This window comes from Schistocerca piceifrons, chromosome X, assembly GCF_021461385.2.
Source record: "Schistocerca piceifrons isolate TAMUIC-IGC-003096 chromosome X, iqSchPice1.1, whole genome shotgun sequence".
Taxonomy (NCBI): Eukaryota; Metazoa; Arthropoda; class Insecta; order Orthoptera; family Acrididae; genus Schistocerca; species Schistocerca piceifrons.
In genome coordinates, this window is record NC_060149.1 from 276,496,636 (window position 1) to 276,520,272 (window position 23,637).

Below are 23,637 nucleotides of genomic sequence, written 5' to 3' on the forward strand. Positions count from 1 at the left end.
GCGAGTTATTTAGCAATTTCTCTCTCTTGAGCTTACAAAATTTCTTGTTCACACAGCAAAAACATGATGTATTTGTAGCAGAATTACAGCAAACTGTGAAATATAATGAAAACGCACACAAAATTACTTCAATGTGATCATATTGGCTTAGTCATTTGTGACAGTAGCTGTTAAGAGATGCTTATGTTTCTTTTGAAATAATTCTACAAATTAAGAATCGAAGAACCAGTCAAGGGACAGCTAGCAAGATGTCCATACATTGTTCTCATATGAAACTAGTCCTGTTTTCGAGTGATAGGTGGCTTGTGTGTAAAGAAAATTGTGGCCCTACTTATACTTTGACAGTTTTTTTACCACAAAGTTGTGGCCCAAGCTATGCTCGGGCTTGGTCTCTGAAGTGTTAAAATGCAAGTTTTTACTATAAGCAGTAAAAACACGAAACTGATGAACAAGTATTCAAATAGAGCTATATTTATAAAAAGATGGAATTTAATTAATAAACCCATCTTTAAGTGAGAACAATGCCATCATAGTTTTGAAACCAATTCTGACATTCAGGGTAGACTTGCAATTAAGCAATGGGAAATGGGCATAGCAGCTCAAGAACCCCTCAGCAATACTGAAGGTGCCTAAGGTCAGCAAGGGCACATTACCAGCTGCAAATGATCAACAGATTATACAACACAACACACTACTTTACCTTCCCTTGTGTAACAAATTAAAAACTTATCATTTGAAGCAGAATCTCATCAAGTCTCTGAGAATTCCATGTAGTTTTCCTGACTTTTGTTTGGAAAATCAATATCTGTGAGATTAACCCTGAACTTTTAACAAAAGGGAAAGTTGTGACGGAGCACTCAATGTGAGACAGACAAGTGCTTCACAGCCTACAATTCATCACATATTACAACAAAGCTCTGGGACAACTTGCTTTTTGCCTGTGTCATTGTATATCCAAGAGCATCGATCATTTCAGTGTCAGATAGTGACTAATCCTAACGGAGGGATCAGAAGCAGATTCAGAATTGTCCATGCATATAAAAATCGACACAAAGTTAATGTAACAAAAGCCACACAACTCTAATATACAAAATAGAAAAAAATTCACATATCCATGTCCACAAAGCCACCAGTTCTTCCTCAGTTCTTTCTGCTCTGAAACATTCTAAGAACCTTCTGACATTATACACACAATTTTTAAATATAACAGAGGATAAAATATATTACTAACTCTGAGAAAAATAAAAATCATGAAAGAAATTTAAACTATTCACATAACATTTACTTCTGTAGCACAGCTTACTCACTCCAAATCTGAAGCACAACTGATGTGCCACAGTGGTTTGCTACTACCGCTCCAGTTGAGCTCAGCACATGCGACTGCAACTTCGTATGCTGCTGTATACTACAAACCTTATTATGTAAAGCTCCAAAGTTTGCACCCACTACATGTACTGTAGTTTTCTCATCTCCAGAAAAGCATCATCAATAACCTTCTCTACAATACAGATTGTCTCCCCTCGTCCTCACAACAGGTGGTTCCATTTCCACCTAGGGTCTGAGTGGCCTGCCCCTGTGCCCTCCCATCCCTAAACAGTCGTCTTTTCCTCACTCAACAAGTAACATACACATTCCAAAACCTAGGATTAGTACTTTCTAATCAAGTATGTCTATTGGTAGCGTTAAATCAAACACTAGAAACTCTAAGTAGGAATATCAACAATGGAGGAAAAGACATATTGCTACATACCGTAAAGAAGACACGTCAAGTTGCAGAGAGGCACAACTAAAAGACACTTACCTAACGCTTTCAACCACAGCTGTCATCAGTAAAAAAGAGACACACACACTATTCACACACACTAGGAAGTACACATGATTGACAGCTCCAGCAACTCTGCCTGGAATGCAACTATCCATGGTATTCAAGCAGAAATCTGGACGGAGTGGTGGAGGGTTGGTTGGTTGATTGATTGGGGTTGAAGGGACCAAACGGGTGGGGAAGGGGAAGGGGAAGGGGGTTGGGGATGGGGAGAGGATGAAACCCATCTGGTGGAGTGTGCAGGGACTAGACTGCCAACAGGTGCAGTGTCGGGAGGTTGTGGGGCAGGGTGATGGGGAAAAAAGGAGCAAAAACAGAGAGGAGCGGGGAGAAACAGGCAGATGCTCTTGCAGAGAGCTGCAACTAAACAGTGTGGAAGAGGAGAATGGGGAGGAGACAATAGGACAGAGAAGTTGGAAACTTGGTTGGATGGTGCGTGTACAGTATGTTACCATAGGTTGAGGCCGGGATAACTACGGGAGCGAAGAATATGTTGTAAGGATAACTCCCTTCTGCGCAGATCAAAAAAGCTGGTGGTGGAGGGAAGGATCCAGATGGCTCAGGTAGTGACACAGCCATTGAAATCAAGTGTGTTACATTCAGCTGCATGTTGTGCCACAGGGTGGTTTACTTTGCTCTTGGCCACAGTTTGGCGGTGGCCATTCCTCCTGATGGACAGTTGGTTGGTAGTCATACCAATATAAAAAGCTGTGCAATGATTGCAGCAGAGCTTGTAAATGACATGGCTGCTTTCACAAGTGCTCTGGCCCCTGATGGGGTAGGATAAACTTGTGACAGGACTGGAACAGGAAGTGCTGGGTGCATGGATTGGGCAGTTTTTGCACCTGGATCTTCCACAGGGATATGATCCTTGTGGCAAGGGGTTGGGATCTGGAGTGGCCTAGGATGTTGTGGAGGTCGGGTGGGCAATGGAACACCACTTTAGTAGGGGTGGGAAGTATCTCAGGTAGGATGCCCCTCATGAGGTGCGGATGGAGCCATCAGAAAGGAGGTGGTCAACATCTAGAAGGGTGACACACTGGGTTGAGGAGGACCACGTGATGCGGATGGAAGAGAGGGTGTTAAGATTGTGAAGAAACGATGACAGGGTTTGGTGTTTTGGGAGGCTAGGAAGGTCTTCTCTAGATGGCACATAAAAAGGATGGCATGGAAGGGTTGTTGGGTTGGGTTGTTTTGGGGAAGGAGACCAGACAGCAAGGTTATCGGTCTCATCAGATTAGGGAAGGATGGGGAAGGGAGTCAGCCGTGCCCTTTCAAAGGAACCATCCTGGCATTTGCCTGAAGCGATTTAGGGAAATCACGGAAAACCTAAATCAGGATGGCCGGACACGGGATTGAACCGTCGTCCTCCCGAATGCGAGTCCAGTGTCTAACCATGCACCACCTCGCTCGGTGGCATAGGAGGGTGTCATATAGGTGCCGATGGCAGTACTCCAGATTTGTTTCTATACCTTCCCTTCAAATGAGAAGTAGTTGTGGGTTAGGATAAAGTTAGTAAGGTGTATGAGGAATGAAGCAGTGGGTGTGGTGTCTGAAGGACATTGGGAAAGGTAATGTTCAACAGCGGTAAGACCATGTGCATGAGGGACGTTGGTGTATAGGGAGGTGACGTCAACAGTGACAAGTAGGGATCCAGAAGGTAAAGGGCTGGAGATGGTGTAGAGTCTGAAGGAAATGGGTGGTGTCATTGATGTGGGAGACTAGATAACAGGCAATTAGATGGATGGTTGGTTGGTGGTTTGAGGTTTAAGGGACCAAACAGCAAGGTCATCAGTCCCTTGTTTCAAATGTGGTCCATTCCGCTAATGTGACATCTCAGGGGAGTCAGAACAATAAAAAGGAAAAGGCTAAAAACGTAAAGGGGCAGTCATGTTGTCAATGGTAAAAACAAAACGAGGGAAGTCAGCAAGAGAACGAACCCAACGCTATGCTGAAGCAGCATAGGCAATGCCACCTGTGACTTAAAAGGTACAACCGCTAGAATGTAGAAAGTATGTATGGGAATAGGAGACTAACCAAGCCTTAAAAAAAAAAAAGGGTAAAAACTGAGCAAAAGGGGAAGAAACGAGGACTTCGGTCAGGGAGGTGAATCGGGAATCTCCGAGAACACTGCTTACAGTGGGAGACACCTAAACACTCACCGCCCTGCCCCAATACCAGAGAGAGATTAAAAACCTTAAAACTGAGAATAAAAACCAATTTCCCGGAGGAAACCTAGACCCAGAGAGACCATCCGGGAATCGTCAGCCAACATCAAAGGTATAGTGTGGGGGAGTCTGTACTTAGCATGCAGAGCCAAAAGAAGGGGGCATTCAACCAAAATGTGGGCTAGCGACTGGAAGGCTCCACAACCACAAAGTGGGGGTGGCTCATCATGCAAAAGAAAACCATGGGTCAGCCTGCTATGGCCAATGCGGAGACGACACAGTGTGGTCGAGTCCTTTCGGGAGAGGCAAAAGGAAGAATGCCACGGGCCTGGTGTCACCTTATTCGCACGAAGTTTATTAGACAGGGGAGTAGCCTCCCAAGAATTGGCCCATGACTGTGCGAAGTGGGATTTGATGTGAAGCCGTAAATCCGCTGCAGGCGGGGTTACAGAAAACGGGGGGTAAGTGACTGCTCCCCCAGCCAAACAATCAGCGAGCTCATTACCCGGGATACCCACATGGCCAGGGACCCAAAGGAAGTCAATGGAACAAGCAGCACGGTGAATATCAGCGAGATGGTCATGGACGGCAGAGACCAAAGGATGGCGCGAAAAACACCGGTCAATAGCAAGAAGGCCACTCATCCGAGTCCATACATAACAAAACGCAGTTGTGTTGGGACTGTTTAATAAAGGTAAGGGCCTGGGAAATTGCCATCAATTCCGCAGTAAACACCCCACATGTAGGTGGCAGCAGATGATTTTCCGTTCCGACAGAGGACGTGAAGGCATACCCCACATGATCAGCAGATTTAGAGCCATCAGTGTAATAAAACAACAGCATCCCGAAACTCCCATAAAATTTGGCGGAAAAAGGAACGGAACACCACCGGGGGGATGGAATCTTTTGGACCTCGGTGTAGATCCATCTGAATTCGAGGCCGAGGAACTAACCAAAAGGGGGTGGAAGGGAGGGAGCAAGGAAGGCAGGACAAAGAAGGAAGCTGAAAATCACGGCAAAGAGACGCAAGACGGAGCCCAACCGGTAAACCCGGCTGAGGGCGGGAGTCGGGTGGGCGACTTCCATGGTCTGGGAACAGGATAGAATAGGTAGGATGAGTGTGAGAGAAACGGATAGTGAGTGCGTAAGACACCAGAAGCTGGGACCGCCGAACAGAAAAGAGGGGATCTCAGCTTCAACCAGGAGACTATCAACAGGGCTAGTAGGGAAGGCACCGGTGGCCAAATGGATACCACGATGGTGGACTGGATCCAGCACGTGCAGTGTGGAAGGAGCAGCTGAACCATAAACTTGACAACCACAGTCCAAGCGAGACAGAACTAGAGCACGATAAAGATGGAGAAGGAGGGAACGGTCCGCACCCCAAGAGGAGTGGGCAAGGAAGCGAAGGACATTGAGTTTACGGAAACATCCTACCTTCAGATGTCTGATATGGGGCAGCCAAGTGAGCTTGTTGTCAAAAAGAAGACCCAGGAAACGAAATTGTGGGACCACAGGCTATCGGTGGGCATCAAGATAGAGCTCTGGATCAGGGTGGATCGTAGTACAGCGACAGAAGTGGACCACCCGCGATTTTAGAGGAGAAAATTGGAACCCATGTGAGAGGGTCCATGCAGAGGCACGCCGTATAGCTCCCTGGAGCTGCCGCTCTGCAGATGCCATCGAAGAGGAACTAACCCAAATGCAGAAATCATCCACATACAGGGCAGGGTAGACCAAAGGACCGACAGAGGCCACAAGTCCATCGATAGCAATGAAGAAAAGAAGGACACTCAAGACAGAACCCTGTGGGATGCCCGTCTCCTGGGTCCGTGGAGAACTAAAAACAGTACCAACCCGAACTCTGAATGACTGATGGAACAGGAACTGGCGGATAAAAAAATCAGGAGTGGGCCCCGAATACCCCACTGATAAAGGGTAAGTAAGATGTGATGGCGCCAGGTTGGTTGGTTGGTTGGTTGTTTGAGGTTAAAGGGACCAAACAGCAAGGTCATCAGTCTCTTGTTTCAAATAGACTCCATTCTGCTAACGGGACATCTCAGTATAGTCAGAAAAATAAAACGGAAAAAGGGGAAACGTAAAATGGCAGTCACGTTGTCATTAGTAAAAACAAATGCGGGAAGTTGGCAAGAGAACGAACCCAATACTATGCTGAAGCAGCATAGGCAAGACCACCTGTGACTTAAAAGGTACAACTGCTATAATGCAGAAAGTACGTATGGGAATAGAAAAACTAACCAAGCCTTAAAAAGAAGGGGTAAAAACAGAGTAAAAGGGAAAGAAAAGAGGATTCCGGTCAGGGAGGTGAATCGGGAATCTCTGAACACTGCCTACAGTGGGAGACACCCAAACACTCACCGCCCTGCCCCAACACCAGAGGGAGATTAAAAACTTTAAAACTGAGAATAAAAACCACTCTCCCGGAGGAAACCTAGAACCAGAGAGACCATCCGGGAATCGTCAGCCAACATCAAAGGTAAAGTGTGGGGGAGTCTGTACTTAGCATGCAGAGCCAAAAGAAGGGGGCATTCAACCAAAATGTGGGCCACTGACTGGAAGGCTCCACAACCACATAGCGGGGGTGGCTCATCACGCAAAAGGAAACCATGGGTCAGCCTGGTATGGCCAATGCGGAGACGACACAGTGTGGTCGAGTCCTTGCGGGAGAGGCTAAAGGAAGAACGCCATGGGCCTGGATTCACCTCAATGGCACGAAGTTTATTAGACAGTGGAGTAGCCTCCCAAGAATTGGCCCATGACTGTGCAAAGTGGGATTTGATGTGAAGCCGTAAATCCGCTGCAGGAGGGGTTACAGAAAACGGGGGGTAAGTAACTGCTCCCCCAGCCAAACGATCAGCGAGCTCATTACCCGGGATACCCACATGGCCTGGGACCCATAGGAAGTCAATGGAACAAGCAGCACGGTGAAGATCAGCGAGATGGTCATGGATGGCAGAGACCAAGGGATGGCGCGAAAAACACCGGTCAATAGCAAGAAGGCCACTCATCGAGTCCGTACATAACAAAACGCGGTTGTGTTGGGATTGTTTAATAAAGGTAAGGGCCTGGGAAATTGCCATCAATTCCGCAGTAAACACCCCACATGAGGGTGGCAGTAGATGATTTTCCGTTCCAACAAAGGACGTGAAGGCATACCCAACATGATCAGCAGATTTAGAGCCATCAGTGTAAAAAACAACAGCATCCCGAAACTCCCATAAAATTTGGCGGAAAAAGGAACGGAACACCACCGGGGGGATGGAATCTTTCGGACCGCAGCGGAGATCCATCCGAATTCGAGGCCGAGGAACTAACCAAGGAGGGGTGGAGGGGAGGGAGCGAGGAAGACAGGACAAAGAAGGAAGCCGAAAATCACGGTTAAGAGACGCAAGGCGCAGCCCAACCGGTAAACCCGCCCGAGGGCGGGAGTCAGGCGGGCGACGTCCATGGTCTGGGAATAGGATAGAATAGGAAGGATGAGCGGGAGAAGAACGGATAGTAAGGGCATAAGACACCAGAAGCTGGGACCGCCGAACAGAAAGGGGGGGGATCCCAGCTTCAACCAGGAGACTATCAACAGGGCTAGTAGGGAAGGCACCGGTGGCCAAACGGATACCACGATGGTGGACTGGATCCAGCATGTGCAGACTGGAAGGAGCAGCTGAACCATAAACTTGACAACCATAGTCCAAACGTGACAGAACTAGAGCACGATAAAGACGGAGGAGGAGGGAACGGTCCGCACCCCAGGAGGAGTGGGCAAGGAAGCGAAGGACATTGAGTTTACGAAAACATCCTACCTTCAGGAGTCTGATATGGGGCAGCCAAGTGAGCTTGTTGTCGAAAAGAAGACCTAGGAAACGAAACTGTGGAACCACAGGCAATCTTTGTGCAGCGAGATAGAGCTCTGGATCAGGGTGGACCGTAGTACGGCGACAAAAGTGGACCACCCGCGATTTTAAAGGAGAGAATTGAAACCCGTGTGAGAGGGTCCATGCAGAGGCACGCCGTATAGCCACCTGGAGCTGCCGTTCTGCAGATGGCATCGAGGAGGAACTAACCCAAATGCAGAAATCATCCACATACAGGGCAGGGGCGACCAAGGGACCGACAGAGGCCACAAGTCCATCGATACCAATGAGGAAAAGAAGGACACTCAAGACAGAACCCTGTGGGATGCCCGTCTCCTGGGTCCGTGGAGAACTAAAAGCAGTACCAACTCGAACTCTGAATGACCGATGGATCAGGAACTGGCGGATAAAAATCGGGAGTGGGCCCCGAAGACCCCACTGATGAAGGGTTAGTAAGATGTGATGGCGCGAGGCCGTGTCATAGGCCTTGCGAAGGTCAAAAAACAATGCAACCAAATGGCGGTGCTGGGAAAAAGCCTGCCGAACTGCGGATTCCAAGCGAAGCAAATGATCGATAGGAGATCGTCCCTCTCGAAAGCCACACTGGTAAGGGGACAATAGATCCCGAGATTCGAGGACCCAATTGAGCCGACGGGCTACCAGCCGTTCAAGTAACTTACAACCAACATTGGTCAAACTAATTGGCCGATAGCTGTCAACAGATAGGGGGTTCTGACCAGGCTTAAGGACAGGAACCACAATGCTATCCCTCCACTGAGAAGGGAAGTCACCCTGGAGCCAGATACGGTTAAACACCCGAAGAAGATGTTGCCGTTGTGGAGCACTGAGATGTTGAAGCAGCTGGTTATGAATGGAATCTGGGCCAGGGGCCGTATCATGAGAAGAAGATAGAGCAGAAAGAAATTCCCATTCAGTGAAAGGTTCGTTGTAAGATTCTGACTCACAAGTGGTGAAACATAAGGAGACAGCTTCAGCCTGCTGTTTTTGATGAAGGAAAGCAGCTGGATAGGAGGCCGACGCTGATGCCACTGCAAAATGGGTCGCAAGATGTTCTGCGAGAACTAATGGGTCTGTACAAATGCCATCTGGGAGGTGAAGGCCTGGGAGGGTGGACTGCCGATGGCAACCTTGGAGAGAGCGAAGTGTAGCCCATACCCGTGACAGAGGGACAGTGGAACCAAGGGAAGAAACGAATCGTTCCCAACATATCCGCTTGCTCTGTTTGATTAAATAACGGGCTTTAGCGCGAAGGCGCTTAAAGGTAGAAAGGCTGGCTACAGATGGGTGCCTCTTAAAGTGTTGCAAAGCTCGACGGCGATCACGGATGGCAATGGCAATGGCCGTACTCCACCACGGGACTTGCCGACGACGAAATTGTCCAGATGAGCGCGGGACAGCAAGGTTAGCAGCGCAAACAATCGCGTCAGACACGTCACGTAGGACGTCATCAATACAACCCGACAAAGAGGGAGAAAACTCGACCTGTGCAGTATATAGAGGCCAATCGGCGCGGTGGAAAGACCAACAAGGTAACCTGTCCATCGGGGAGCGGGAAGGGAGCGTGATAATCAACGGGAAATGATCACTATCACAAAGGTCGTCGTGTGGCGACCAGTGTAATGAAGGGAGGAGAGAGGGAGAAGAAAGAGAAAGATCAATGGCAGAAAAGGTACCATGACCAGCACTGAAATGAGTAGGGGAGCCATCATTAAGAAGGCACAGGTCGTGGTCAGCAATAAATTGGTCTATAAAAAGACCTCGTCTAGATGGAAAGGCACTGCCCCACAAAGGATGATGAGCATTGAAATCCCCAAGGAGGAGGAAGGGAGGAGGAAGTTGCTGAAGAAGGGTGGTTAAGGCAGCAGGTGTAAGAGTCCTGTCAGGAGGGAGATAAAGATTGCATACTGTGACTGCAGAGTCTAAGTGGACCCTAACAGCAACCGCTTCCAATGTAGTTTGGAGAGGAATCCACGTGCTAGCAATGTCTGTACGGACCAACGTACAAACGCCACCAGAAGCCCGCAGGGGTCCGACCCGATTTCGACTGAAAACACGGAACCCACGGAGGGTCGGTGAGTGAGCATCAGTAAAATGAGATTCCTGGAGAACCACACAAGCTGCTGAGTAGGACGAAAGAAGGGATTTCAATTCCGGAAGGTGACGATAGTAGCCATTACAATTCCATTGGAGAACCACAGAACGATGGTTTAAGTGAGGGCTGAACACGCTAAATCCAGTCATACCGCCGGGTCCCCACCCGTCACCGACAAGGAGGGGGCGACATCCATAAACGACAGGTCAGAATCCGGTTGTGAAGCCGGGGAAGGGACCTCCGGTGACACCAGAGGCTCTTTGTCCCGGGACTTATGTTTCTTCGTCTTTTCAGGCTGAGAACGAGGAGGGCTGTGTGGCATAATGGAGCCAGCTGCAGCAAGATCAGGAACAGAAAGAGACCGGGCGACCTGGGGGCCGATAGACCGCGGCTCTCGCGGTCGCCGCGCTGCAGCAGACCTTTGACCTGGAAGGTGCCGGGAAGGGGCATCCCGGGAGAGGCGCCCTTGACCGGCAGACGCCGAAGGAGTGGGACACTTCTCCGACTGGGGAGGGGGAGCAGCGCCCAGAGGAGAAGGTGTGGGAGCCGCAGGGGAGGGGGGAAGGAGAGGGGTCCGGGATGGGGGTAAGGAAGGGGGAGGAAGGGATGAAGATGTAACCAAGGCGTAACTAGATGTCATGGACACAGGGTGCAATCGTGCATATTTCTTACGGGCCTCTGTGTAGCTTAAACGATCAAGAGACTTATACTCCTGTATCTTTTTTTCTTTCTTATAGACTGGGCAATCTGCTGAACGTGGAGAATGACTACCATGACAATTTACACATACAGGAGGGGGAACACAGGGACTCCCCTCATGGAGTGGACGTCCACAGTCACCACAGAGAGGGTCCCGGGTACAGCGAGAAGACATGTGGCCAAAACGCAAGCACTTAAAACACCGCATAGGAGGTGGGATGTACGGCTTCACATCACAGCGATAGACCATAATCTTAACTTTCTCAGGAAGGGTATCCCCTTCAAAGGCCAGGATAAAGGCACCAGTATCAATAAGATTATCTTTAGGACCCTTCTGAACACGCCGAACAAAGTGAACACCCCGCCGTCCGAGATAGTCCCGAAGTTCCTCATCAGTTTGAAGGATGAGGTCTCTGTGAAAAATCACACCTTGTACCATATTTAGAGACTGGTGAGGGGTAATGGACACGGGAATTGTGCCAAGATGGGTACAGGCACGAAGGGCCGCAGATTGGGCAGCCGAAGCAGTTTTTATCAGCAACGAACCCGACCGCATCTTGCTCAGGGAGTCCACTTCGCCGAACTTGTCTTCAATGTGTTCCACAAAGAATAAAGGTTTGACACTGGTGAAAGTATCTCCATCAGTCCTGGTGCAAACTAGATAACGGGGGAAAGGTTTTGCCCCTAGACGACGGGCCTGACCCTCCTCCCAGGGGGTAGCCACGGAAGGGAAGGCCGAAGGGGCAAGAGAAGCAGCACTTGAGGAATCAGTACCACGCAGAGAGACGGCCGCAGAAGAGCGGCCAGAGTTTTGGACCCGTATGCGTTTCATCTGCATAGCGTCCGCCCTGATACCACCCACTCCGATCAGGGGCTCTCCTCACGGGCGCCACCCAGCCACAGCAAGGGCCGTCTGGCACGGCGGCCATTGCCGGGAGTTCCGATGCTCCAGGATGACGAGCAACCACTCCAAGGCATGCATGAGGTGGTCACAGCTCAGGTATCAGAAGTGTGATCCCTGTGTGTTCAGGGGGCTCAACCAAAAGGGTACATAGCGACCCCACCACACGGGCTGGCTACCGTGCTGGCTATGCACCCTAGCATCAGACAACGACGTAAAAGAAAAGGTGGAATGTACTAGGAAGGCACACGTCGGAGACACTAGGTAAGGTGCTCTTCCCCAAATGGCTCACACTACGGAAGAGAAATTTTGGAATGGAGGTCAAACCCCAGAGGGGGACCAAGGAATGCCAAAAAGAGGAGATGACTCCGCAACAAAGCCGGAGTGTAAAACCAACAGAACCAGGAGGATAGCGGGGGCCAACATAAGCAAGGACACCAATAGAGGGAGAGGAGAGGGCGAGGGGAAAGGGGTATGGAGGGGAAAGGAGGGGAAGGGAAAGGAAATGCAGCCCGGGAGAGAAAGAAGACTGCAATGGCTCGGGGCCCCTTGCTCGCCACGCACGTATCCACGAAAGAGTTGTGGACCCCCTGGGGGCTGATGGCGCCAGGCCGTGTCATAGGCCTTGCGAAGGTCAAAAAACACTGCAACCAAATGGCGGCCCTGGGAAAAAAGCCTGCCGAACTGCAGATTCCAAGCGCAGTAAATGATCGATTGGAGACCGTCCCTCTCGAAAGCTACACTGGTAAGGGGACAATAGATCCCGAGATTCGAGGACCCAATTGAGCCGACGGGCTACCATCCGTTCAAGTAACTTACAAACAACATTGGTCAAACTAATTGGCCGATAGCTCTCAACAGATAGGGGGTTCTTACCAGGCTTAAGGACAGGAACCACGATGCTATCCCTCCACTGAGAAGGGAAGTCACCCTGGAGCCAGATACAGTTAAACACCTGAAGAAGATGTTGCCGTTGTGGAGCACTGAGATGTTTAAGCAGTTGGTTATGAATGGAATCTGGGCCGGGAGCCGTATCATGAGAAGAAGAAAGTGCAGAAAGAAATTCCCATTCAGTAAAAGGTTCGTTGTAAGATTCTGACTCACAAGGGGTAAAACATAAGGTGGAAGCTTCAGCCCGCTGTTTCAGGTGAAGGAAAGCAGCTGGATAGGAGGCTGATGCTGAGGCCACTGCAAATGGGTCCTAAGATGTTCTGCAAGAACTAATGGGTCCGTACAAAGGCCATCTGGGAGGTGAAGGCCTGGGAGGGTGGACTGCCGATGGCAACCTTGGCGAGAGCGATGTGTAGCCCATACCCGTGACAGAGGGACAGTAGAACCAAGGGAAGAAACGAATCGTTCCCAACATATCCGCTTGCTCTGTTTGATTAAATAACGGGCTTTAGCGCGGAGGCGTTTAAAGGTAGTAAGGCTGGCTACGGATGGGTGCCTCTTAAAGTGTTGCAAAGCTCGACGGCGATCATGGATGGCAATGGCAATGGCCGTACTCCACCATGGGACTTGCCGGCGACAAAATGGTCCAGATGAGCGCGGGACAGCAAGGTTAGCAGCGCGAACAATCGCGTCAGACACGTCACATAGGACGTCATCAATAAAACCCGACAAAGAGGGAGAAAACACGATCTGTGCAGTGTATACAGGCCAATCGGCACGTTGGGAAGACCAACGAGGTAACCTGTCCATCGGCGAGCGGGAAGGGAGCGAGATAATCAACGGGAAATGGTCACTATCACAAAGCTCGTCGTGTGGCGACCAGTGTAATGAAGGGAGGAGGGAGGAGAGAGGGAGAAGAAAGAGAAAGATCAATGGCAGAAAAAGTACCATGACCGGCACTGAAATGAGTAGGGGAGCCATCATTAAGAAGGCACAAGTCGTGGTCTGCAATAAACTGGTCTATAAGAAAACCTCGTCTAGATGGAAAGGCACTGCCCCACAAGGGATGATGAGCATTAAAATCCCAAAGGAGGGGGAAGGGAGGAGGAAGTTGCTGAAGAAGGGCAGTTAAGGCAGCAGGTGTAAGAGTCCTGTCAGGAGGGAGATAAAGATTGCAAACTGTGACCGCAGAGTCTAGGTGGACCCTAACAGCAACCGCTTCCAATGTAGTTTGAAGAGGAATCCACGTGCTAGCAATGTCTGTACGGACCAACGTACAAACACCACCAGAAGCCCGCAGGGGTCCGACCCGATTTCGACAGAAAACACGGAACCCACGGAGGGCCGGTGAGTGAGAATTAGTAAAATGAGATTCCTGAAGAACCACACAAGCTGCAGAGTAAGACGAAAGAAAGGATTTCAATTCCGGAAGGTGACGATATATCCATTACAATTCCATTGCAGAACCACAGAACGATGATTTAAATGGGGGCTGAACACACTAAAGCCAGTCATACCGCCGGGTCCCCACCCGTCACCGACAAGGAGGCGGCGACACCCGTTGAACGACAGGTCAGAATCCGGTTGTGAAGTCGGGGAAGGGACATCTGGTGACACCAGAGGCTCTTTGTCCCGGGACTTATGTTTCTTCTTCTTTTCAGGCTGAGATCGAGGAGGGCTGTGTGACAAAGGAGCCAGCTGCAGCAAGATCAGGAACAGAAAGAAACCGGGCGACCTGGGGGCCGACAGACCGCGGCTCTCGCGGTCATCACGCGGCAGCAGACCTTTGGCCTGGAAGGTGCCGGGAAGGGGCATCCTGGGAGAGGCGCCCTTGACCGGCAGACACCGAAGGAGTGGGACACTTCTCCGGCTGGGGAGGGGGAGCAGCGCCCAGAGGAGAAGGTGTGGGAGCCGCAGGGGAGGGGGGGGGGGGAGGAGAGGGATCCGGGATGGGGGTAAGGAAGGGGGAGGAAGGGGTGAAGATGTAACCAAGGCGTAACTAGATGTCATGGACACAGGGTGAAGACGTGAAGACGTGTATATTTCTTACGGGCCTCTGTGTAGGTTAAACGATCGAGGGACTTATACTCCTGTATCTTCTTTTCCTTCTTATATACTGGGCAATCTGGTGAACGTGGAGAATGACTACCATGACAATTTACACACACAGGAGGGGGAACACAGGGACTCCCCTCATGGAGTGGACGTCCACAGTCACCACAGAGAGGGGCCTGAGAACAGCGGGAAGACTTGTCCAAAACGCAAGCACTTAAAACACCTCATAGGAGGTGGGCTGTACGGCTTCACATCACATCGATAAACCATAATCTTAACTTTCTCAGGGAGGGTATCCCCTTCAAAGGCCAGGATAATGGCACCAGTATCAATGCGATTGTCTTTAGGACCCTTCTGGACACGCCGAACAAAGTGAACACCCCGCTGTCCAAGACTGTCCCAAAGTTCCTCATCAGTTTGAAGGATGAGGTCCCTGTGAAAAATCACACCTTGTACCATATTTAAAGACTGGTGCGGGGGTAATGGACACAGGAATTGTGTCAAGATGGGTACAGGCACGAAGGGCCGCAGATTGGGCAGCTGAAGCAGTTTTGATCAGCAACGAACCCGACCACATCTTGCTCAGGGAGTCCACTTCGCCAAACTTGTCTTCAATGTGTTCCACAAAGAATAAAGGTTTGGTATTGGTGAAAGTATCTCTATCAGTCCTGGTGCAAACTACATAACGGGGGAAAGGTTTCGCCCCTAGCCGACAGGCCTGACCCTCTTCCCAGGGGGTAGCTACGGAAGGGAAGGCCGAAGTGGCATGAGAAGAAGCACTTGAAGAATCAGAATGAGATTTTCACTCTGCAGCGGAGTGTGCGCTGATATGAAACTTCCTGGCAGATTAAAACTGTGTGCCCGACCGAGACTCGAACTCGGGACCTTTGCCTTTCGCGGGCAAGTGCTCTACCATCTGAGCTACTGAAGCACGACTCACGCCCGGTACTCACAGCTTTACATCTGCCAGTATCAGTTACACGCAGAGAGACGGCCGCAGAAGAACGGCCAGAGTTGTGGACCCGTATGTGTTTCATTTGCATAGCGTCTGCCCTGATACCACCCACTCCGATCAGGAGCTCTCCTCACGGGCGCCACCCGGCCACAGCAAGGGCCGTCTGGCACGGCGGCCATTGCCGGGAGTTCGATGCTCCAGGATGACGAGCAACCACTCCAAGGTATGCATGAGGTGGTCACAGCTCAGGTATCAGAAGTGTGATCCCTGTGTGTTCAGGGGGCTCAACCAAAAGGGTACATAGCGACCCCACCACAGGGGCTGGCTACCGTGCTGGCTATGCACCCTAGCATCAGACAACGACGTGAAAGAAATGGTGGAATGTACTACGAGGGCACACGTCGGAGACACTAGGTAAAGTGCTCTTCCCCAAATGGCTCACACTATGGAGGAGAAATTTTGTAATGGAGGTCAAACCCCAGAGGGGGACCAAGGAATGCCAAAAGGAGGAGATGATTACGCAACAAAGCTGGATTGTAAAACCAACAGAACCAGGAGGATAGCGCAGGCCAACATAAGCAAGGACACCAAGAGAGGAAGAGGAGAGGGCAACGGAAAAGGAGCAAGGAGGGGAAAGGAGGGGAAGGGGAAGGAAATGCAGCCCTGGAGAGAAAGAAGGCTGCAATAGCTCGGGGCCCCGTGCTCGCCACGCACATATCCACAAAAGAGTTGGGGACCCCCGGGGGGGGGGGGGGGGGGGGCAATTAGATGGAGGTGTTGGTCAATGAGGGCTGAAATTCTTTCAGTGAAGGTACAAGGACTGGAGTTGGTGCTGGACTTCTGGAATGGGATCACTCTGGTAGAGATTATAGGTGGAGGAGTCATAACTGGCGGAGGGCTTCTCCCAGGTAGTCATGGAGATTGGTAGTATTAGGAATTTCTCTTCGTAGTCAAGTACAGACCAGACAATCTGTCTCCTTGCAATTTTAAGAGACCCCTCCCCAACTGAACTGCATTTGGAGTGTCATGCTCATAAATATGCCTTCAATTCAGCAGCTTTAATGAAAGCTTGTGCTATTTGTGGACCAAAGAATACAGTATGTCATGTGGAGCAGCATTATGGTTCCCCTAAAGCATTCTTGTTTTCCAGTCTAAGAGAAAATCAAAGGCCGCGTAGGTGGCTCAGAACACTTGGGTCACATATGGAGAGAATGACAAATCAAGCAAGGCAAAAATTTTAACGTGACTGATTCATCACATTCAAGAAGCCCACTAGGCTTTCATACATACTTTACGAACACTATTATATGACTGTCAATAGTTGACTCCAGAATTAACAGATGTCACGTATAAGTTCAAAATTCCTGTGTAAGAGTTCAAAACAAAACATAGTAGCAGTGATTACTTACCCAACCCCCCCCCCCCTCCCCCCCTCTCCTTGCTCATCATGAGCAAAATTAAGAAAATCAACCGTACATAATTAAGAGTCACTGGTGATAAAAAAATGGGTATTTGTTCTAACACAAAACATCAAGGAATCGTTTAGCTCAGTTTCTGCCCATACATAGAAGGCTGATTGGTTGCAGCTTAAGAGACTGAAACAGCTAGGTCATGAGAGATTTCATCTTGAGTTAGTGGCATCAGCCAGAAATTTTATTATACTATAAAAGTATGAAGGAGTGGTAAAACAGGCCTTGGAAGCAATGATGATAACAGAGCAGAGAAATAACTAAACAAAGTAAAACTTCATTATCAGGGTATGTGGTGAGAGAACCTCCACCCGCAACTGACCCCACCAACCTGGTTAAGGATGAAAACAGAGATAAAGAATGCCTTCTATTTTGGAGATTCATAATACTAAAAGCAAGAAGGCTAAAAATGTAATGGACATCATGTTAACTGACAATAATAAAATAAGGTGAGAGAAATGATCACATCAGGAGGTGCATGGGGCCAGGCAAGTGTCCCCCCCCCCCCAAAAAAAAAACCATTATAATCAAAATGTTGAAAAGCAGAACACCACCCAATATTCATTGGAGTGCCATCCTTAAAACAGAAAATAGTATGCTACAGAAAAAAGAGGTCAGTGCATCAGAAAGTAATGAAAACAGAGTAAAAGAAGATGACCAGGGCAGCTGGCAAATGAGGTAATGTCAAGGGCTCCCAGCTCCAGCATGCGGTGGGAAACGCCCCAACCCCAATCTCACAGTTCCTGCCCCAAAAATAGTTAAAAATGTTCTATCTGAGAATTAAAACTACTTTCACAGAGAAAACAAAGACAGGGAGGGGGGAGAGAATTGTTGGATTTCAGTGGTCATCTCAAGGACAGTGGCCTGCCTGGGGGTAAATAAATGGTACAAATGGTAATCAATGGGGTTGTTTGCACTCGCACTGTCTCTGCTTCCAACGAGTTCGCTCACTGACAATATCTGTGCAAGCCATTGTACAGACTGTTCCAGATGCTCTCTCAGGGCCAGTTCAGTTCTGACAGAACATACAGCAATGTAGAAGAGTTGGGGCACATTCATCAGTGAATTGTGTTTTTCGGGCAGAAAAACAGACCATAGAACAAGAGGAAATTAGTAGTTACAGCTCTAGCAGGTGACAGTAGTATCCACCGCATTTCCAATGGATCATCATGTTGAGGACGAAAAACATGAACAAACAACGGCTGATGGTGTAGCATGATCTGGCAACTCTGGGGTCACCAGAGTAGCCTTCTCCCTTTCACTTCTTTTATTGGCCAAAATTATTGTCAGAGCTTGTCTGCTGTGGGTGTAAGAATGGAAGAAGAGCGGCAGCCCTGAGACTCACTGCCCATGGATCCTAGAACCACTGGCTGGTGTCAGGTCTCTCTTTTGTGGATTTCCAGGAAGAGGGTTCCTGAGCAGGAGCCTTGTCACCAGTAAGCATGAGGAAGTGGTTGCTAAAGACAGTGTTAACAGCAACTGCTAGAGAGGAGGGCCTATATGCCACCGGGTCAAGTTTATTTGTCCAACTACCGGGCGTTGATAGTGAGGAAGTAGTACAAGATGTACTGCTAATGACCTGTCCACATTAGTGACAGACATAGATATCACTGAGACTTCCAAACAAGAGGAAATCTATGACCATAAGCTCCTGGATTTTGCATTCATCGAGTAGGTTAGCACATTTCAACGATCAGGGATGGTGACACAGACAGGTGATAGTGCACGTAGCGAAGTTTTATAAAGTGCCTTGCCACAGTCTCCATAAATTAGGGCATATGTACAGCAAGAAGACATATGCCAGAAACACTGGCATTCAAAGTGCCTCATTGAGAGTGGAGAAATTAGCACCATATTGCAGTAGCAACATGCGAGGCGTGTTTTTTTAAGTAAGTACCGTTTTGAAATTAAAAAAAAAAAGACAAGACATGCTAAGATACCTCAATAATTTTATTTTTACACGAAACCCTGTACCTTAATCTACTTTTCTACATAATTTTTGTCAATACTGAGGCACTTGTCATAATGTTGTACCAGTTTTTGAATACCCTCCTCATAGAAGTCTGCCGCCTGTTGTTAACCACTGCATAACCACAGTTTTGACTTTGTCATTGTCTTGAAGACGCTGGCCGCCCAGGTATTTCTTCAAGCGCACAAACAGATGGTAATCACTGGGCACAAGATTGGGACTGTATGGAGGATGATCTAGAGTTTCCCATCGAAAAGATGTGATGAGATCTTTGGTCCGATTCACCACACGTGGACGGGCATTGTCTTGCAGCAAAACGATGCCCTTGCTCAACTTCCATGGACTGTTACTTTGATTCTGGTGTGACATAGGCCACCCACGTTTCATCTTCCATAACAGTTTGGCTTAATAAATCATCACCGTCATTGTGGTATTGCTCAAGGAAAGTCAATGCACTGTCTAAACGTTTGGTTTTGTGCACATCCATCAACATTTTCGGATCCCAATGTGCGCACAATTTTCGGTAATTCAAGTGCTCGGTCACAATGCCATACAAAACACTACGAGAAACATTAGGATAGTCATCCCACAAGGAGGAAATCGTAAAGAGTGTTTTCTCTCACCTTATTGTCCACTTCCTGCACAAAACTTTCAACGACAGGTCGCCCACTCTGTTGTTCATCATGCACATTTGTGCGGCCGTCTTTAAATGCTCTCACCCACTTTCATACCATGCCATCATTCATAATGTTTTCTCCGTAAACTGCACAGATTTCACAATGAATATCGATCACTTTTAGGCCTTTAGCACTAAGAAATCTTATAACAGCCCGTACTTCACAGTCGGCGGGATTCACGATTATCTTAAACACTCAGTACCCATCGTAAACAAGGAAGAATCAGAATGTAATGGCATCAGTGCGTAGATTAAGGTACAGGCTTCCATGTAAAAATAAAAAAATCGAGATATCTTAGCACGTCTTTTTTTAATTTCAAAACGGTACTTACTTAAAAAATGCGCCTCGTAATTTTTTATCTTTCCTGGTAGCAATTCTTCCTCAAAAACATTGCTGACTGCACTGGTGTCTACCTTGTTGTCAGTGGGGCCTTGACATGTTGTACACAGTGGATCCCTTGCCTCTCAAAGTGCTCACACAGTGCTTTATCAGACTGCATTGTTAAGTTGCGGTGAAAAATTAATCCCCGTATCGTGTTTTGTGTTGCAGGTCTTACAAAGTGTTACAGTAACAGGTACATCACCAAGTTGTTTACAAGAAACAGGTACCTGATGAATTTTGAAGCTAGAAACAATGTTGATATTAAAAAGTGTAATAATAATAGCATTATGCACTAACTTCAGATTAATGTAGAAAACAACAATTAAATGCACACAGCATAAAGTATTATTATTCAGTTGAAAGGCTGCACGTAAATAAATCCTTTCCAAAACAGTGCAAACAATTTTTAATGTTAACAACTACACACTCTAACACAACATCCAGTAATTTTAACAACAAAAGCAATGAAAATAAGGTCAGAATATATCCATTCTTGAAACTCACCTTGGGTTTGATCCAGTTCCAATGCAAAGTAAGGTTCACTTAAGGATTCCATCAATGATTTCACCTGTCATAAAAGATAATTTGTTAGTTGCAGTACAATTACATCATTAACTTTGATTACATCTATAACATCTTCACCTTGCAATGTCATTGTTAGAAACAGTATTGCCAGTCTCATCAACAGAAGAAGCCCATGACGAGAAGATTTACTAGTGAAGTCACAACTGCTTTATTATAAAAACTGCTCATAGAATGAGTGTTAAAAATATAGCACACAACACTGTCCAAGAGAAATACCAGCAGCAAAGGTGACCTCCAGGAACTCCTTTGGGGTGGAAGTCCAAATTACCTCTGCAATAAACCAGCAATTTTATTTGTTTCATATATAAATTATGAACTATTGTTTAAAACTTGCTGCTGACACACATTGGTGAGCGAAAACATTGTGAACATTGTCCTCTGTGGGAATGAATGGCTTCTGGTGGCATTGCAGCCAAATGACGTAGTAAGAAAAGTTTGTAAGCAGAATAGAGATGAAAAGCGGATCATTCTAGCAATGATACAGTCTGCAAATGGGGATATCTGCTGATATAAGTGACTTTGACAAATGGCAGATTGTTACGGGCTGGAGCCTAGGAATAAGCATATCAGAAAGGAAAAGTTGCTCAGCTGTTCATATGCCACTATTTTATATAGGGAAAGTAGTTGAAGGACAGTTACACTAGGAGTAGGAACCAGATGTTGGACATCTGTGCCTTGGCAGAGAAAGTGGCCAGAAGATCCCTTGTTCTGTAAAGAAAGCTAAGAGGCAATCTGTGGCAGATCTGATGAAATAGTACAATGGTGGTACAGGCATTAATGTTTCTGAGCACATCGTTCAGTACATATTTTTGAACATGGGGCTCTGCAACAGACTACCTCTTTAATATAATCCATTATGGAGTTGAGGTAGCAGTTGTCGTTATACTGGTTATCACTGTTAGCATTCAACCGCGATTCTTATACATATATTTTAACAACGCGTTTCAAGAGACAATGCTCCCATCGTTAGGTTGTAAAATCTATGTCATGAAATTAAACGGACTAAAAAGACAAAATACCATCACAAATAGTTGGGAAGTCCATAGAATAAAACAGAATTAAAAGTATATTGGACTGTGGGTCCTCGTCTTACATTGAAGTTGTTGACACCAGTCGATGGCCGTCCCATAGCTACCAAATATGCTGTCACACTGTGCCGGCTCGGGAGCTGTTGTGGACTGACGTGCCTAGGTGTTGTGGCGTGGTTACAGTCGTGTGCTTGACGGTAACACTATGCTACTGAGCGCCTGATTTCCTTATTGCATTGGTCTGCTATTGTTAGCCTCTCGCCACTCCGTCAGTGGCATGCTACAAGTTTAAAGTCACATACCTACCCTAAAATAATTCTAAAAACCCGCAAAAAAATCTCATTTCTTTAAAATTATCTTGTGCATTTAGAATATTGCTTTGTATCTTTTCATGGATAGCTATCTCGAATTCCTCTAGTAAATCAAGTTTGCTCCCTTTCTTATCTACATGCAATATTTCTACGTTGTCTTCTATGCTCTTAAGGGGATGGCTTGTTTCATATATATGGTTCGCAACAGCTGATTTGTCATAATTTCCTAACCTGAGCGCATCTTTATGTTCTTTATACCGGATCGCAAATGATCTTCCTGCCTGCCCTATATATTTTGCATCACAAGTTCTGCACTGAATCTTATAAACTCCCGATCTTTCAAACTTATTTCTCTTCTCGCCAATATTGTGCTTAAGGCTATACCTTACTAGGTTATTAGTCTGAAAAGCTATTTTAACATCGTATGGCTTAAAAATATTTGCTATCTTTTGTGAGACTGTTCCGTAGTATGGCATTGTGATAATTTTCACTTTCTCTCCATCAGGTTTATTCTTTTTGCGCTTATTACTTTTCCGTAACAGTTTTTTAACCATATCTATTCTGTAACCGTTATTCATCGCTATTCTCTTAACGGTATTAATTTCAGTCTCCCTATCTTTTTCGCTCATAGGTATATTGACTGCCGTATGCATGAGACTATGGAAAGCAGCTTCTTTATAAGCCTGCGAATGGCATGAATCATTCGGGATCACGGAAGTCGTAGTTTGTTCATAGGTATATTGACTGCCGTATGCATGAGACTATGGAAAGCAGCTTCTTTATAAGCCTGCGAATGGCATGAATCATTCGGGATCACGGAAGTCGTAGTTTGTTTTCTATAAACGGAGCACGCATGTTTGTTGTCCTGCTTTTTTATATTCAGGTCCAAGAACTGTAAACAATTGTCAGTTTCATACTCCACGGTAAATTCTATTTTATTATGTGCGCCGTTTAACTTTTTTACTATTTCCTCAATGTCCTTGCGGGAACCATCGACAAGTAACAGTTACTTGTCGATGGTTCCCGCGAGGACATTGAGGAAATAGTAAAAAAGTTCTCCGTTTATAGAAAACGGACTACGACTGATGCCGTGATCCCGAATGATTCATGCCACCCGCAGGCTTATAAAGAAGCTGCTTTCCGTAGTCTCGTGCATAGGGCAGTCAATATACCTACGAGCGAAAAAGATAGGGAGACTGAAATTAATACCGTTAAGAGAATAGCGATGAATAACGGTTACAGAATAGATATGGTTAAAAAACTGTTACGGAAAAGTAATAAGCGCAAAAAGAATAAACCTGATGGAGAGAAAGTGAAAATTATCATGATGTCATACTACGGAACAGTCTCACAAAAGATAGCAAATATTTTGAGCCATACGATGTTAAAATAGCTTTTCAGACTAATAACCTAGTGAGGTATAGCCTTAAGCACAATATTGGCGAGAAGAGAAATAAGTTTGAAAGATCGGGAGTTTATAAGATTCAGCGCACAACTTGTGATGCAAAATATATAGGGCAGACAGGAAGATCATTCGCGATCTGGTATAAAGAACATAAAGATGTGCTCAGGTTAGGAAATTATGACAAATCAGCTGTTGCGAACCATATATATGAAACAAGCCATCCCCTTAAGAGCATAGAAGACAATGTAGAAATATTGCATGTAGAAAAGAAAGGGAGGAAACTTGATTTACTAGAGGAATTCGAGATAGCTATCCATGAAAAGATACAAAGCAATA

The 23,637-nt window shown here is 47.1% G+C and overlaps 1 protein-coding gene across 1 annotated transcript in view; it reads right to left on the bottom strand.

Annotated features, from left to right (window-relative positions):
• The window catches only part of LOC124721458 (thioredoxin reductase 1, cytoplasmic-like), a 103,963-nt gene that overhangs the window by 74,336 nt on the left and 5,990 nt on the right, over positions 1-23,637 (bottom strand). The window contains exon 2 of the mRNA XM_047246444.1: positions 20,477-20,540. Coding sequence (XP_047102400.1) covers positions 20,477-20,540 — 64 coding nt within the window. The remainder of the gene's footprint in view (positions 1-20,476; positions 20,541-23,637) is intronic.